At 38.0% G+C, this 14,136-nt stretch overlaps 4 protein-coding genes across 6 annotated transcripts; 2 read left to right on the forward strand and 2 right to left on the reverse strand.

Moving 5' to 3' along the window:
* Positions 165 to 6,003, forward strand: LOC18775475 (serine/threonine-protein kinase Nek3). 3 transcript variants are annotated; one of them, XM_007208240.2, is made up of 16 exons: positions 172 to 563; positions 1,609 to 1,719; positions 1,844 to 1,910; positions 2,135 to 2,200; positions 2,350 to 2,396; positions 2,510 to 2,555; positions 2,724 to 2,804; positions 2,902 to 2,944; positions 3,026 to 3,075; positions 3,163 to 3,244; positions 3,333 to 3,382; positions 3,602 to 3,675; positions 3,942 to 3,993; positions 4,464 to 4,686; positions 4,759 to 4,904; positions 5,093 to 6,003. In XM_007208240.2, the coding sequence occupies exons 2-16, from the start codon at positions 1,634 to 1,636 to the stop codon at positions 5,780 to 5,782; spliced, it is 1,803 nt and encodes a 600-aa protein (XP_007208302.1). In that variant the 5' UTR covers positions 172 to 563; positions 1,609 to 1,633; the 3' UTR covers positions 5,783 to 6,003. The 3 variants fall into 3 exon arrangements, with proteins under 3 accessions (XP_020422938.1, XP_020422937.1, XP_007208302.1); XM_020567349.1 differs by having other exon boundaries at positions 165 to 563; positions 1,634 to 1,719; positions 4,464 to 4,904; XM_020567348.1 differs by having other exon boundaries at positions 171 to 563; positions 4,464 to 4,904.
* On the reverse strand, positions 6,422 to 8,148 carry LOC109949761 (protein IQ-DOMAIN 14-like). The gene is made up of 4 exons (XM_020565916.1): positions 7,819 to 8,148; positions 7,475 to 7,693; positions 6,541 to 7,122; positions 6,422 to 6,442 (listed from the first exon to the last, which is right to left on the reverse strand). The coding sequence occupies exons 1-4, from the start codon at positions 8,146 to 8,148 to the stop codon at positions 6,422 to 6,424; spliced, it is 1,152 nt and encodes a 383-aa protein (XP_020421505.1).
* On the reverse strand, positions 8,746 to 9,872 carry LOC18775184. Its single transcript, XM_020567230.1, has one exon. It carries the CDS (start codon positions 9,750 to 9,752, stop codon positions 8,997 to 8,999), a length of 756 nt encoding a protein of 251 aa, XP_020422819.1. The 5' UTR covers positions 9,753 to 9,872; the 3' UTR covers positions 8,746 to 8,996.
* LOC18772808 lies at positions 11,039 to 13,224 on the forward strand. The gene is made up of 6 exons (XM_007205851.2): positions 11,039 to 11,290; positions 11,428 to 11,580; positions 11,716 to 11,796; positions 11,908 to 12,039; positions 12,144 to 12,215; positions 12,884 to 13,224. The coding sequence occupies exons 1-6, from the start codon at positions 11,188 to 11,190 to the stop codon at positions 12,958 to 12,960; spliced, it is 618 nt and encodes a 205-aa protein (XP_007205913.1). The 5' UTR covers positions 11,039 to 11,187; the 3' UTR covers positions 12,961 to 13,224.

Here is a 14,136-nt window from a genome sequence, read left to right on the forward strand (position 1 = left end):
ATTCAATAAAGCTGTGACAAAATCAGTGGGACCAAGTCCATCCTCACAGGCTCCCCACCCCTTGTTTGTCAGTGTCTCAGTGCCATGCCATGTATAGGAGCAGAGTTTACTCTCACTCACTTCTCTCCTTTTCACAAAAATCACTCCATCATTTTCCCATTTGACCCATCATCTTTCTCTCTCAAGTCTTAAATAGAAAATTATAATTTAGGATATAATAAGATGAATCTGTCTCTCTCTAGGATTTATGGGTTTATTTATTATGGTTTGTATAAATGTTAATCTCCATCTCTCTCTCTCTCTAAAAACTTGACGGTTTTGTCTCTTGAGAAGTTAGAGCTGAGAGTAAAAAGCGCAGAAGAAAAAACCCAAATGGGCAAATGGGGGAAAGAGCTACTGCAACTTCCTCTGCAGCTTCTGCTTCTGCTTCTGCTGCTTTGTACTCTACTTGTCCAGTAGCGGTGTCGTTTTCAGCTCATTATCCCCTGCTCCCAATGTCTCCTCTCTCACCTGCATTGTGAATGTGATCTCTCTTCGATCCAACTTACTCACTCTACATTCAGGTCTTCCCAATCTCTCTCTGTATGAAATTTGCAGACTTTTATTTTCTCGGCATCCAAGTTCAAATTTTTGACTTGGGTTAAGTTTTAGGTGCATTTGCCATTTTCTGAGAAGCAACTCGCTTAATTTTAAATCCTCTTTCGCTCTGTTTTTCTCTGTTAATTTTAATTACGATATACATTTATGTGCATAGTGCAAGAAGATAACTTCTTTTGTTCTTCTAAAATACATTTTCTGCTGTCTCTCTTCAGACTCTTCCTCTAAATCTGTTTAGGTATTTGATATGTGGCTACTGAGTGTTTTAGTTGGATATTTTTGTTTTGTGCTCTCTCTTTGTACTTACTTTTCACTGTACATGTTACCTTGTTTGGTCGTGAAGAAAATGTGGGAAAGCAAGGCCAATTATACTGTACATTGCATAGTTTTTCTAGTTTTCCTTACTATTGGGATCTGGAAAAACGAAGGCTTGCGCATTTGAGCCTAAAACTGACTCTTTGGCTGAGCTGATACCAATTTTTTACTGCTCTTTCTAAAATGTTTATGTATTTTCATATGCTTTTTTCCACATTGGATTTCGAAAATAAAGAACTGGACTTTCGTGAAAACAAAATTCTGGGTTATTGACTTGACTTTTTGTATTTGGTGAAGTTAAAGGGGGTTACACGATGGTTGATCAAATTTATCTTGCATTGTGGTAATGTAGACTATTTGAGAGCTTATTTCTCTCAAGAACCAAAGGCTTCATTTAGATTTATTTTATGTGGGTTCATTGTTTTCTATTGTTTTTTATTTCTTGAGTTGATCAATTTTCTTGAGTGAAAATGTAGTATTGTTCCCTGCGTTTTCTTTGTTTGTTTCTCAAGAATAGAAGAAATGCTTGCCTCTGACCTATGCAAGTCTTGAGTAACTTCACATATGATATAGCTTTCTCTTGCTGTTACTTTGCTACGTTGCTTTCAAGTTTAAAGTACATTCCGAGAATTGAAAAGAATTGTTTGTGCTATTGTGAATGTCTATGAGATTAAAACCATTTTGTTCTTTACTTAGAAAACATAAATTTTGAGTCAATCAGATGGAGCAATATGAAGTTCTAGAGCAAATTGGGAAAGGGGCTTTTGGTTCTGCACTTCTTGTCAGGCATAAGCATGAAAAGAAGAAGTAAGACTGGAATTAACTTTTCCTTTTTTCTTCCCCTGGGGCCATCCGCTGGTCAAGTATTCCTTATGATATCATTGTGCAGATTTTGAGAATGGGTCTTAATTTTTCTCTTTGACATATAAAGGTATGTGTTGAAAAAGATTCGGCTTGCTCGCCAGACTGATAGATCACGGAGATCTGCGCACCAGGAGGTAGTATCTTTATTGATGATTGTCTCATGGAACTAATGCGTCACTTTTGTGTGCTGTTAATCTTCCATTATTATGGGCCTTTACTGATAATCTTCCATATACACTATATTAAATTAATTTTCTAGAGGACTTAAAGCAAAAATGGAAAGAACACAAGTAATGGATATGTGGAAGGCTATGTATATTGGATATCTCCACATTAACAGTTTTCCATTTTTGTGTAGATGGAGCTCATTTCTAAATTACGAAATCCATTTATTGTGGAGTACAAGGATTCTTGGGTGGAAAAGGTACATTTTTTTGCAATGATATCTTGTGTATTGATGGCAATTAAGTAAATTGTGGGCATATTTAATCTATGGATTGTCAGTGTATAATTGATTGTTTGGCAATAAGCATCTGTGTCACTGTGTAATATTGGTTCTTCCCTTGTTCTCAGGGTTGCTATGTGTGCATTATTATAGGTTATTGCGCAGGAGGAGACATGTAAGTTTTCTGTTGTGCTGAAATTCTGATTTCTTATATATGTGGATTCATCTGCTTCTACTTGAAACCTTGCATGTTATTGGCCACTTATGCTACTTTTCTCTGTGGTACAGGGCAGAAGCTATAAAAAAAGCCAATGGTCTTCTTTTCCCTGAAGAGGTTCAAAGTTATTTTGATTCTTGTGTTTGTCTTTGTTTTCTCCTCCTGCAGAAAGTTTTTTCTTATATACACATTCCTTGCACAGTACTACAGTAGTCACTTTTATGCATTAGATAACTGTAATTTTGGCTCCTCTACATCTAAGTCATGGCAATTAACTTTTATCAGAAGCTCTGTAAGTGGCTTGTTCAACTTCTAATGGCGCTCGACTATTTGCACTTGAATCACATTCTTCATCGTGATGTCAAGGTTAGTGACATATTTCTTCCAGTAAAGATGGTGTTGCTATCTCCTTTCAAAATGTCTGAAGCTATTTTGTACTGATAGTGTACCATGATCGTTTCAGTGTTCTAATATATTCTTGACAAAAGATCAAGATATACGTCTTGGTAAGTGATCCTATAATCTTCTATAGTTCTCCATAAGAGGAGTGTAATTTTTCTGACAACAATTGATCAACGTGGGAGCAGGTGACTTTGGACTTGCCAAAATGTTGACTTCAGATGATCTTGCCTCTTCAGTAAGTAACAATGATCCTTCTCCGAACTTCAATTATTCACAATGTCTTGAAACTATCTGTAGTAAGAATCATTATCTCTTGATTCAGGTTGTGGGAACTCCTAGCTATATGTGTCCTGAGCTTCTTGCGGATATACCTTATGGTTCAAAATCAGATATTTGGTCTTTGGGTAAGCACTTTGTATGTGGAAATTATTTGGCCTTGATTCTTTTTCTTTTTAGCTGCAATATGTATTGTGCTGAATATATTTTGTCCAGGATGCTGCATCTATGAAATGACTTCTCATAAGGCCGCATTTAAAGCATTTGTGAGTTTTTGGAACTCTTATATTACAGATATCTAGAGATACATTGCTTTTCCTCTTTTGTGTGTGTTTACTCCATCTGTTTTTTGGTTTTATTTATAGACTGTTTCCTTAACTGCATATATATAGATAGATTAGTATCTTATATTAGATCATGTATGCAGACTTTTCTTTCACATGATTATTTTTTTCTTGTGTACTTATTTCCTGTTTCTTTAACAGGATATACAAGCACTGATTAACAAAATTAACAGGTCCATTGTTGCTCCCCTTCCCACAAAGTACTCTGCTGCATTGTAAGTCCTTATCTCGTCTATGTCTGGATTTTGGTGGCTATTTAATGTCAAGTGCATGTTTAGCTGCCTTCCTTACTGCATAGGATTATGGACATACCTTTTATGGGGCATTTAGAATTGTGTAAGGATAAGTGCAAGTAACAAACATAACAGATGCTTCAATAGCCTGGTTTTTATTACCACGTTTTTCTAGGTGGATGTGATTAAGTTGGCTTTTAATAGGTGAATAGTGTTTATCTAATCATTTTCCTTCTTTCTATTTTCAGCCGAGGCCTTATTAAAAGCATGCTTCGGAAAAACCCAGAACTCAGGCCAAGTGTATGTATACTTCTCCTCTAGTGTAAAAACGTATGTGAATAAACCCACCTTAAGATAATAGTCAAACATGATAGATTTTACAAAATTAATTATGAATTCACTGTGCAAAAGTGTTCTCTTCCTCACCATATCCAACATATCTCATTACGATGCGCCACAAGCTGGTACAATGTTTTTGCCACATTTTTCCATGACATGAATGGTTCATCACCTTGTTGTGTGCTCTATTTGATTAGCTATATAGGTTTGTAATTTTAAAATTTATGAACTCAAATGCATTGTATCCAAAACCTATGGAATACATATTATCAATCCAGTGTTCCCTGGAATCATTTGGCTTCATATAATCTGTATGCAAATGCAATATCCTTCAGGTAAGTTTGATTCCTTTAAATCATATTTCGTACAAATTGTGACAGTCCCCAGCTTTTACCTTCTCATCTCATTTGTAGTGTTTTTGCTTGTGGCAGGCTGCAGAGCTGCTTGGTCATCCACACCTTCAGCCTTATGTTCACAAAGTTCATCTCAAAATCAATATCCCCAGACATGGAACTTTAGCAGTAAATTGGGCTGATCCCGGTTATTTGAAGAAAACAAGATTCGCAGAGCCAGAAGATGCTCGTTTCTTCACATACCAGGATAAGCGGCATACGTTAAGCAATGATAGGACTTTGAATCCTAGTATATCTGGAGGTGAGCAAGATTCACTGTGCTCTACCCAAGAAATGCATGACAAGCCAAATTATCTGAAACAACAATTGGCAGGACTGTCTGCTGGTAGAACCTTTAGAAAAGCAGCCATATCCAAGCAGCCAATTGCTTCCAAAACTTCAAATATTGTTAAGACTCGAGCTCCAGCTAAAGCTTCTGCTACTCCCAAGAGATGGATGGAGCCAAAGAATCGCTCATCGGTAAGTTATCTCTCTCTCTCTCTCTCTCTCTCTCTCTCTCTCTCTCTCTCTCTCTCTCTCTCCATGCACATGCAACTTTAGCTTGCATAGTAGCGCTATTTAATGGGTAAGTCATACTTTTGCAAAATCTTTAGTTTCTGAATGGCTATTTTTGGTAAAGTTTGAGTTTATAAATTTTGTTATTCCAGCTTCCTGTTTCATGCACTTCGAAAAAAGCAGTAAGTACAACTCGCAGAGCATCATTGCCATTACCAACAAGTGCTGCAACTCACCAATCCCCCTTCCGGCCCAATATTGGTGTCCTTCACTGTATTAAATCTCCTGATGTTTCTGTCAATTCCCCTCGAATTGACAGAATAGCTGAATTTCCATTAGCCTCATATGAAGAACAATTATATGAAGAACAGTTTTTGCCTATCCATAGAAGAACTTCATCACACTCTGTGCAAGGCTCGTCTGGTTCCCCGCAATCTGATGACCGTTCAATCATGAAGGACAAATGTACAGTTCAGACATGTGAAAGAGCGTCTCGCAAACTTAGTTTCACTGGTGCGTGGCAGGGAATTCAATCCAGCATGTTCCAAGCTGAACGAGACGATCAAAGTGATGAATGTTCTGATCAAAATGCGACTGCTGGAGCGTCAAGCCGGACATCATCAGACACACGTCGCAGGCGGTTTGACACCAAATCATTCCAGCAAAGGGCTGAAGCTTTAGAAGGGCTGCTTGAATTTAGTGCGAGGTTGCTCCAACATCAAAGATATGATGAGCTTGGGGTGTTGCTGAAGCCTTTTGGGCCAGGTAAGGTCTCCCCTAGGGAAACTGCTATTTGGCTGACTAAGAGCATCAAGGAAAATACTGTCAAGCACGATGATTAGTTCCAATGAGCAGTTAACACGTGTAATATATTTCAGACTCCAATATTTTTTGTAGTTTACGAGTTTCTGTAATCATTCTTCTCAAGAGGAATTAGGCACCTAGGTAGATACTGATTTTGCAGTTCATGATCTGAGAAGAGGAATGGTTATCACCTTGGATTCAACTTAGTTTGAAACTGTGATGGGTTAATAGAATATTTCTCAATATTGCGTAACATCAATCTGAGCATATAATCTCTCTCTCTCTCTCTCTCTCTGCTTGTTTTTTTTCTTTCTTTTTCTGTATTCTTGGTTTGCATTTAATACAACTGGGATCCGAAATAACCGGAAAGAAAAAAAGAAAAATAGAAGGTAAACATAAGTATTGGAAGTAACAAGTGGTAGAAATTCATGATAGGAGAAAACCTTCACATATTAACAGATTAAAAGAAATGGTTCCAAATTTTCAAATGATGGTTACTTGGTATAATTTTCGTCCTGAAATGGCACTGAACTCATAAACAAGTATAATTAGTTATTAGAATATTTCATTGGAAAGTTCATTTCAGTAATGCAATGCATGTCATATGATAGGTGTCTGTTAGAACTCTTCAGTATCCATTTCTTTTTCCCAACTTAAAACTGATGAGCGAGGAGCTGCTAGTACAAATTCACATGGGGCTGCAATCAAACAATTCAATAAAATTAGACAACTATGAGAAGGGCAAAAATTACAAATATAAACCTGCACAATTTAGTTCATTAAGCTATATTTTTACCTCAAATGCTGCCAGAGATTCATTATAATTGGAATGACCAGTGCTTGCATGCTTGTCCTCCTCAAACAACCTTCTTGACTTGTAGAGCTTAACAAACCAGGGATCATGGTTTTTATGACCGTTGGGTTTGAACTGTGAAGACGAACGTTTCAGAACTTGATCCTCCATAGGACCATCTGTTGCATCCCATGATTTTGTATGCTTGGTTTTGTGCTTTGTGCTCCCTTCCGGCCGTTGCTTTGGTTCACTCTGTGACCTTACTTTTGCCTTCGAAGATTTCGTGTTGGTCATGTAACTTGGCTTGAATGTGTAGTCATAACACGCAGGGTCTCCATAATCCTGCTGTTGAAAAGTGAAAGGGGGTCTTGTTGGTTTTGGTTTAGACGCTGCAGGATAGTTCCAGGGACTATTTGCTGTTGGAAAGGAGGGCTCCTCGTATTGACGTCGCTTTGAGGTGGAAAGACGGTCAGAATAGAATGTTGTGTGGCCATGCTCAAGCCTCCCAGCTTGTGAATGATTAAGGTGGCCGCTTGTGCTTTTCGAAACTCTTTGAACATCATTGGAATTCAAGTCCATTGTCTTCTGCATAAAGAAGGTCATATTCTAAGTTAGAATTTAAAGATTTCAATCATATGCAATCTTCTTGGACCCTCACTTCAGGTTTGGTTGATCAGAAAATGGTGGGAAATTTATGTTGAGTATTTGTACCGGGCTCAATTGGGTTTGTGTTGTATTGGAAATTTTGAATCACAGATATTAGAATAAGCATCAATTCGATTTTGGAAGAGTTTGGTTTCTGTGTAAGTCTTCTTCCCAAGAACCAAAAGGAAGAAAGCAATGCAAACCAAAATTCTAAAGTCACTTCCCATATTAAAAACTAGCACGGACAGCATGAATTTGGCAGATATATTTCAGACTGAAGGAGGAGACTTACCCTATGCACCCCATGGTCTCTTTGAATCGTCAATTGCTTTTTATTAGCTTGCTGTGCTTCCTCTGCCATCTGAATTCTCTTAAACCGAGCTCTAACCTGGATTGCCATCAACGCATGCATCTGCATTATAGTGGCAGTTGTTTGTTTCCTCACGATGTGACCTCTTATGAGTGCTTGTAACTTAACAAGACCCTTCAAGGCATGTAAAGCCTTCCTTGCCTGAAACAACATAAGCAAAATGATCATGTAAAATAAATAGATTTAGACTGGCCCATCTTGCTTAAATCTATGTTGTTAATTAAGATTAATAATTAATCTTTAATGTTTTGGATGGAAATTTGTACCAAATGAGAACGGAAGGCAGCTTGAATCCTTGTGGCAGCAGCATCGTCAACATCTCTTGGTACCACAGCCAATGTCAAGGCATGATTCTGCTGAGCCTTCAAAGGCAAAGGCAATATAGTGGTGTCAATTGAATCAACAGATTTGGAGGGCCTGTGGCATGCCTCTTTGCCTGCTAACCTTCCAAAGCTCCATCTTCGCTTCACTTTTGGTGTCCCTGGCTTGGTAGCAGTAGAAGGATGCTCAGTCGAAATCGAAACATTGGTTTGGTTAATCTTTTTTTCCTGCTTTCCCACCAGAAAGTTTATAATCCATTTGCTTGCCTTTCCCATCTTTAATTGTCACTAATTCCGCTCTAGGCTGAAGAATTACAGAGTTGCACCTTTTATTTATAGACTCTGATGATCTTACTGTTTAATCTTGGTTGGTTGACTTTGTATGGATACTTGATATACTATAATCTGTTACTCTTATCAGTATGCATGGCTCTTTCTCTCAACTACTTTTCTGGTTTGGTCGTCTGATGCCATTAATTTAATGACTTTGGCCTGCATAGGTTTCTCTGATAAAGCCATTTGCCACCCTCATATAGATAGGCAAAGATTCCTCCTCCTTGGGTAAAAAAAATTTCAACTGCTAGAATTTTGATTTCTTTAGGAGGCTGCACCTGGCAATCAAGGGGTAGCTGTGTTTCACCTTGGTGCACCAATTAAATCAAACTGCATCTACAAAAATCCATATTTCCAGTTATTGGCCGCAGTAACCAAAACTGCTCAACTTTTGCTTCATTATTTCTCTCAAGACATCCACTCATATTTTTTGTTTTTGACATAAACGATATTGGAAGGGGATATTCGAACACAGGACCTCGGATGCACGAGTACCTCTTTTTACTCTTGAGTTTTATGCTCAACTGGATGTTTCCAGTCTAAAATTGAAAACCAAGCACATATTTTATAAACTTACAAAAATCCAATTCATTTTTGCTTCGGTAATTTGTTTAAATCATCTAAATATCAGGGAAACATAAACCATGAAACCATGAAAACATGTAAAGCTCAACAATTTTGGTTCAAAATACAAAATTTAGCCCACGTTCAATTGCCAAAACCAAACCCAGATTATTGCTAATAACCAAAACACAAGCACTAATCTAATTCAGCAACACTGCATCAATTCTTCATCTGAGCTTCCCCTTCTCAGAGCTCTTCCTAGCTGCCTCCTTAACCCTCTCAATGTAGCCTTCAATGGGAGGCGTCAGAGTTGCCATGAACCGATTTTCTGGGAACTTAGAAAGATCCGGCACCAAGGCTGCTGCTTTCAAATGCTCAGGCAATGCCTCAATCGCCTCCTTCTTCAACCTCAACAGCGTGGACTCCGCCGCCTGCCTTGCCCTGTGCCGTCTCATCAAAACCCTACTGTACTCCTTGGCAAGCCTCCGGCCATCTTCAACAGTGAGGTTATATTTCGGTAACTTATCCGCATCAACCAAACCCAGCGATATCAAATCCAAGCCGGGCGTTCCAAGAATCGTTGGCTTTTCTGGGATGCCCAATTTCTCCTTGCCTATCTTCAGCATCTCAATCTCTCGCTGCCGCTCTTTGCTAATAAGCCCCAACTTAGCTCGCTGAATCTCGCGTTCTCTCTGTTCTGGCGTTAACCACCTAACAGGGGTGGGGGCATTCAAGCATTGATCGTAGAACTTTTCGACCCGATCTCTGTGAGACTGTCCTTTACCTCCTCCACCTCCACCTTTAGAAGCAGGTTCTGCAGTGCCTTTCTTTACAGTTATCTTTGACCGCTTCAATGGCAGTGCAGTTTTCGTCTTCGATTTACCCTTTGCTGTCCCACTCACAGAGCATCTCTGGAGGAAGTTGTAGCTTGAAGGAGACTCGATCAATGGTCTCAGCGGTTTATTCTTAAAGATGCGTATCATCTTCTGAATCGGAAATGAGCTGATTAGCTGTGTTAGGGTTTCGCAGAGAAGTGACTGCTGACCAGAGAGGGCTGAGTCTGAGGTCTGAGAAAGAGATGAGACGATGAGAATGCTAGAAGGGCGTTGTTGGGCTTGCGGCTTACAATATGTGTGGGCTCGATTTGGGCTTGGCCTGCTTGGATGAGCCACCTTCTCTAAGTGGGCCTCACATTTGAGCCCAAAAATGGAGAAACACTTGTGTTAAACATGTATCTTAGGATTGAACAAAAAGAAACATATATCTCAGGCCAATCACGGCATGCTACACGTGATAACTTTTCACGTTTCATACAAGTTTTTCTACCAAAAGTGGGTTTAGCACAAAATTGTAACTTGGTAATTAGCATAAGCATGCTTATTGAATTTTAAAACATTAAAATCTAATAATGAGCATATCAATGAAGTGGTTTGGTTTTGTTTATAATTTATGGGTGTTTGACTTGGGATTTCATCATCTTGTGCATGTTTTCTTCTGCCCGCAAGGCAACCTTCTTAGACAAATACTAATTATTTGTAGATGTGATGAAGGATCATGATCATGAGCATGAGTGCATGTAACTAAACATCATTAAATAATACGGATGATCGTTTTAAAAACTCAACGCTGCCTTATTTTAAGTTATATAATTTTCAACCACCCACTCCGAAATGAAGATAATTATGAAGCCGTCACGTCTAAAGACGAACATGTACTCTTTATAATTGAAGAAATATTAATTACATCTTGACATCGTTCCTTTGGTTAGGCTTGGCTTTTTCAAATTCAGCCTTTGGAAATGGCAGTGAAGGCGAAATTTTGACTTTGTGGAAGCTCAATGGTTCTCATTTTCTTGGGTCGCTCTTCTAGAATTAAATCTATTTTGAATTTTGCACACTTTGTGGAATTTAGACTCTTGCAAGATTAGCATTTGAATGGTGTTTATCAACAAGAACGAACCATTCTCTGCTTCAATTCATTTATTTATTTGGTGGTTGTCAAATTTCTTCTTCTAGTAGCAATGTAGCATATTGGCATATTGTTGACTTTGGCAATCTTGGTGGACCCAGAGAGATTTTATAACGTGAACAGCAACAATGGGCAATGTCCACTCCACAATGACAAGCCCTTCATTCACGTTCATTACTTATGGAACCTTCTTTCAGTGGACAGAATCAGGCTAGCATCAGAAATTCAGAAGCTTCTCCCACATTTTAGACTTTATATTAAGCTCCTCCAAATAAGCGTGTTGATTTTCTATTTAATATTTTTATCTTTCTTTGTCTACTAAGAAAAGAAATCTTCAGCTTCTTTCATTTCAAACTTTATATATAAACAGCCCAACACCATTAGAAACAGCAACCAACATAAAACCTCTCCATCTCTCTCTCTCTCTGTGCAAAGACTCAAACAAAACAAATGGCTTTCTCTAAATCCATCGCCTTTTTTGCTGCCCTTTTGGTGCTGCTACCCATGGCTGCTTTGGCCTCCGACTGGGACAACATAGCTCCTTCTATTGCCGGTAGCTACTTCATCCTCTCTCTCTCTCTCTCTCTCTCTCTCTCTCTCTCTCTCTCTCTCTCTCTCTCTCTCCCCCCTTATGTAAACATTATTGTCTGGTTTCTGTCTTCTTACATGCTGTTGCTGTTGTTGTTACAGCTGAGGTGTGCAAAGAAGTGGAGTGTGGACGGGGAACCTGCAAATTCGATGTAGATGACCCATTAGGCTTCACCTGCGAGTGTGAGGCTGGTTGGAAGCGAACCCGTGACGGAGACGATGACCTTCAGTTTCTCCCCTGTGTGATTCCCAACTGTAAGCTCTCTTTCTCTTCCTCTCGAATAAAAACTTCCCCAGTGGAGCTGGATCCCGTTTTGCAGGATGCATAACAGAAGTTGGGAAAATTCTGTGACATACATTTCATCGTCTTCATTTTTCATGTTTTTGCAGGTACACTTGACTACAGCTGCCAGCCAGCTCCACCTCCAGTTCCTGATAAAGAATTTCCACGCAACTTGTCGGCCTTTGACCGTAATTACCATTAAACCACCTCAATCACCATGTCCATTGATTCTCATTATCACTTATGATTCTTTTACTAATATGTGTTTTTTTTTCCTTTCTGTGGTTTAATATATATAGCTTGCTACTGGGTTTACTGTGGAGAAGGTAACTGTGTAAGGAACAGAACATATGCACACACACCTATCTGTGAATGCAAATCAGGCTTCTCTAATCTTCTTAATGTCTCTGCATTCCCTTGCTACAATGAATGTAAGAACACGCTCACTTGTCCTCTCTCTGGTTGAAATAAATATATAACAAACAAGAAGTTGTAGAAACTAGTTGGAGCAATGAATTTTTTTTTCATCTTTCAGGCACACTTCAACCCGACTGTAAAAGCCTTGGAATTACGGTTGCTAAATCAACTTCTACAGACAATAATCAAGGTGAGATTGCTGTCCAGAAAACACCTACGTCTATCTGCTTTTTATTTCTTATTATTACTTAGATAATCACAGTTTAAATTCAATCTGAACGAACGGCACTCCTATATACTAATTAAATAAGAGAAGGTACCAGACCTGGATACAACGATCATCAGGGTAGGGTGATACCTGTTCAAGAACAATTAGAATAAAGAAATAAAAGTTTCGTAGTGTCTTCTTGCATTGGTTTATAATATCTTATTTCAATATCTAAATGGTTTAGGTAGGTTAAAACCATGATCTTTTTTTTCTAAAAAAATATTTATCTTTGAATTAGTATACTTTGATAACTTTTTGGTTTTAAGGATTAAGACTTAGTCAAGGCACTAGAGGTTTCAAAAGTTCACATCTCTACGTAATTGACTTTAAAAAGGCACCATAAGATTTTAGCTCTCATTCATTGTCTGAATATAACTTGATGACATAGACTAAAAAGAGCAAAACTTACCTCCCGTTTGGCTAAATTCAAGGCACTTGAATTTTACATTTGCTGATATCTGAAAGAAAAATGTCATGCTTCTAAGACAACATCCCAGTATTTTAAAGAAGCAAAGGCTATTCAATTTGCTATTCAACCATGGCATGCACACTATATACTAATGGTTTTCTCTTTTCCTCTTGTTTTCCAGCTACCTCGTTTTTGCCAGGAAAGTTGCAGTTGATGACTATGGCTATGGTCTATGTGGGTATTATTCTGTGGAAGTAGGGTGGAAAGTGCTGTCACGAGATTGAGCTTTCTATTTGTTTGTTCTATAGCTTCATCATACATGAATTTGATATACTTCAGGTTAATTTCGAGTTGGTGTAACATTCCTTGATTTTTCCATAGTTCATCATTCTGTATAAAGTTAGTTTGTATAAACCGAAACATAGTCATACTGCGATGACTGTCATATATGATATATTTCACATTATAATCTATAGAAAGATTGTTACTCTTACATTAATTCTATGGATCATCTATCACTTACAGAGCAGGCTTTATTTTTCTCTGTTTTGCACTTTGAATTCAAGGAAAGTCAGTTAAACACAATAACAAGATTCAGATAACTTCAAGGGAAAGAGTTGCCACTAATCAAACTTCCTCAGATTTTCTACAAGTATCTTATGGCTTTCTAAGATATACACACTCACTTACACTGAAATGGTGGTTCCTACAGAAACTAGGTAGAAACAAATTTTTCGACAAGGATTAACAACTCAGAGTTATAAGCAAATCAGTTTTTCATTGAAAACAAATATTCCATTACAATGGAAAAGCTTTTACAATTTGATCAAACTCACCCTCGCAAAACAACTAAAACTGATGCCATCAACATAAAAGGAAAAGACGACTAAAAACAAGATCAAGTTAAAATTCCACTCAGGGTTGCAACCAAAATCATATTACAGTTACTGTACGATTTAGCCTTGAAGTACATAACAAAAACATGATTTGGAATCTGTTCATTTGTAACACTAACAGTTTTTTACATTTTCTTCTGATTGGATGATGTTCACTCCCTTTTTGACTATACTTTTTCAACAAGAAAAAAAGAAAAAGGAAAAAGGTTAAAGGTAAAAGGAACCCTATTTTTATCATATAATTCAATGATTCTGATAGTTGACAATCATGATTCCGAAACCCTATCGAGGCTATAGATCCAACAGTAAGGCAGGCACACGTGCTCTGAACTCTCACAAGACAGCAGTTTACTCACCATATCATCTAGAACTAGAAGTTTACTAATTGATGATCCAAGATGATGAACTGATTCTAGAGTAATTCAAGCATGAAGTACAAGTGTGCCATTGAGATAATAACGTATCTATACGTCCTACCTAGAGCATTTTCCTCCAGATATTTGCTAACCTTAACATTCCCTTGCAAATAGACGGCCAC

Source organism: Prunus persica, chromosome G6 (genome assembly GCF_000346465.2).
Source record: "Prunus persica cultivar Lovell chromosome G6, Prunus_persica_NCBIv2, whole genome shotgun sequence".
NCBI lineage: Eukaryota > Viridiplantae > Streptophyta > Magnoliopsida > Rosales > Rosaceae > Prunus > Prunus persica.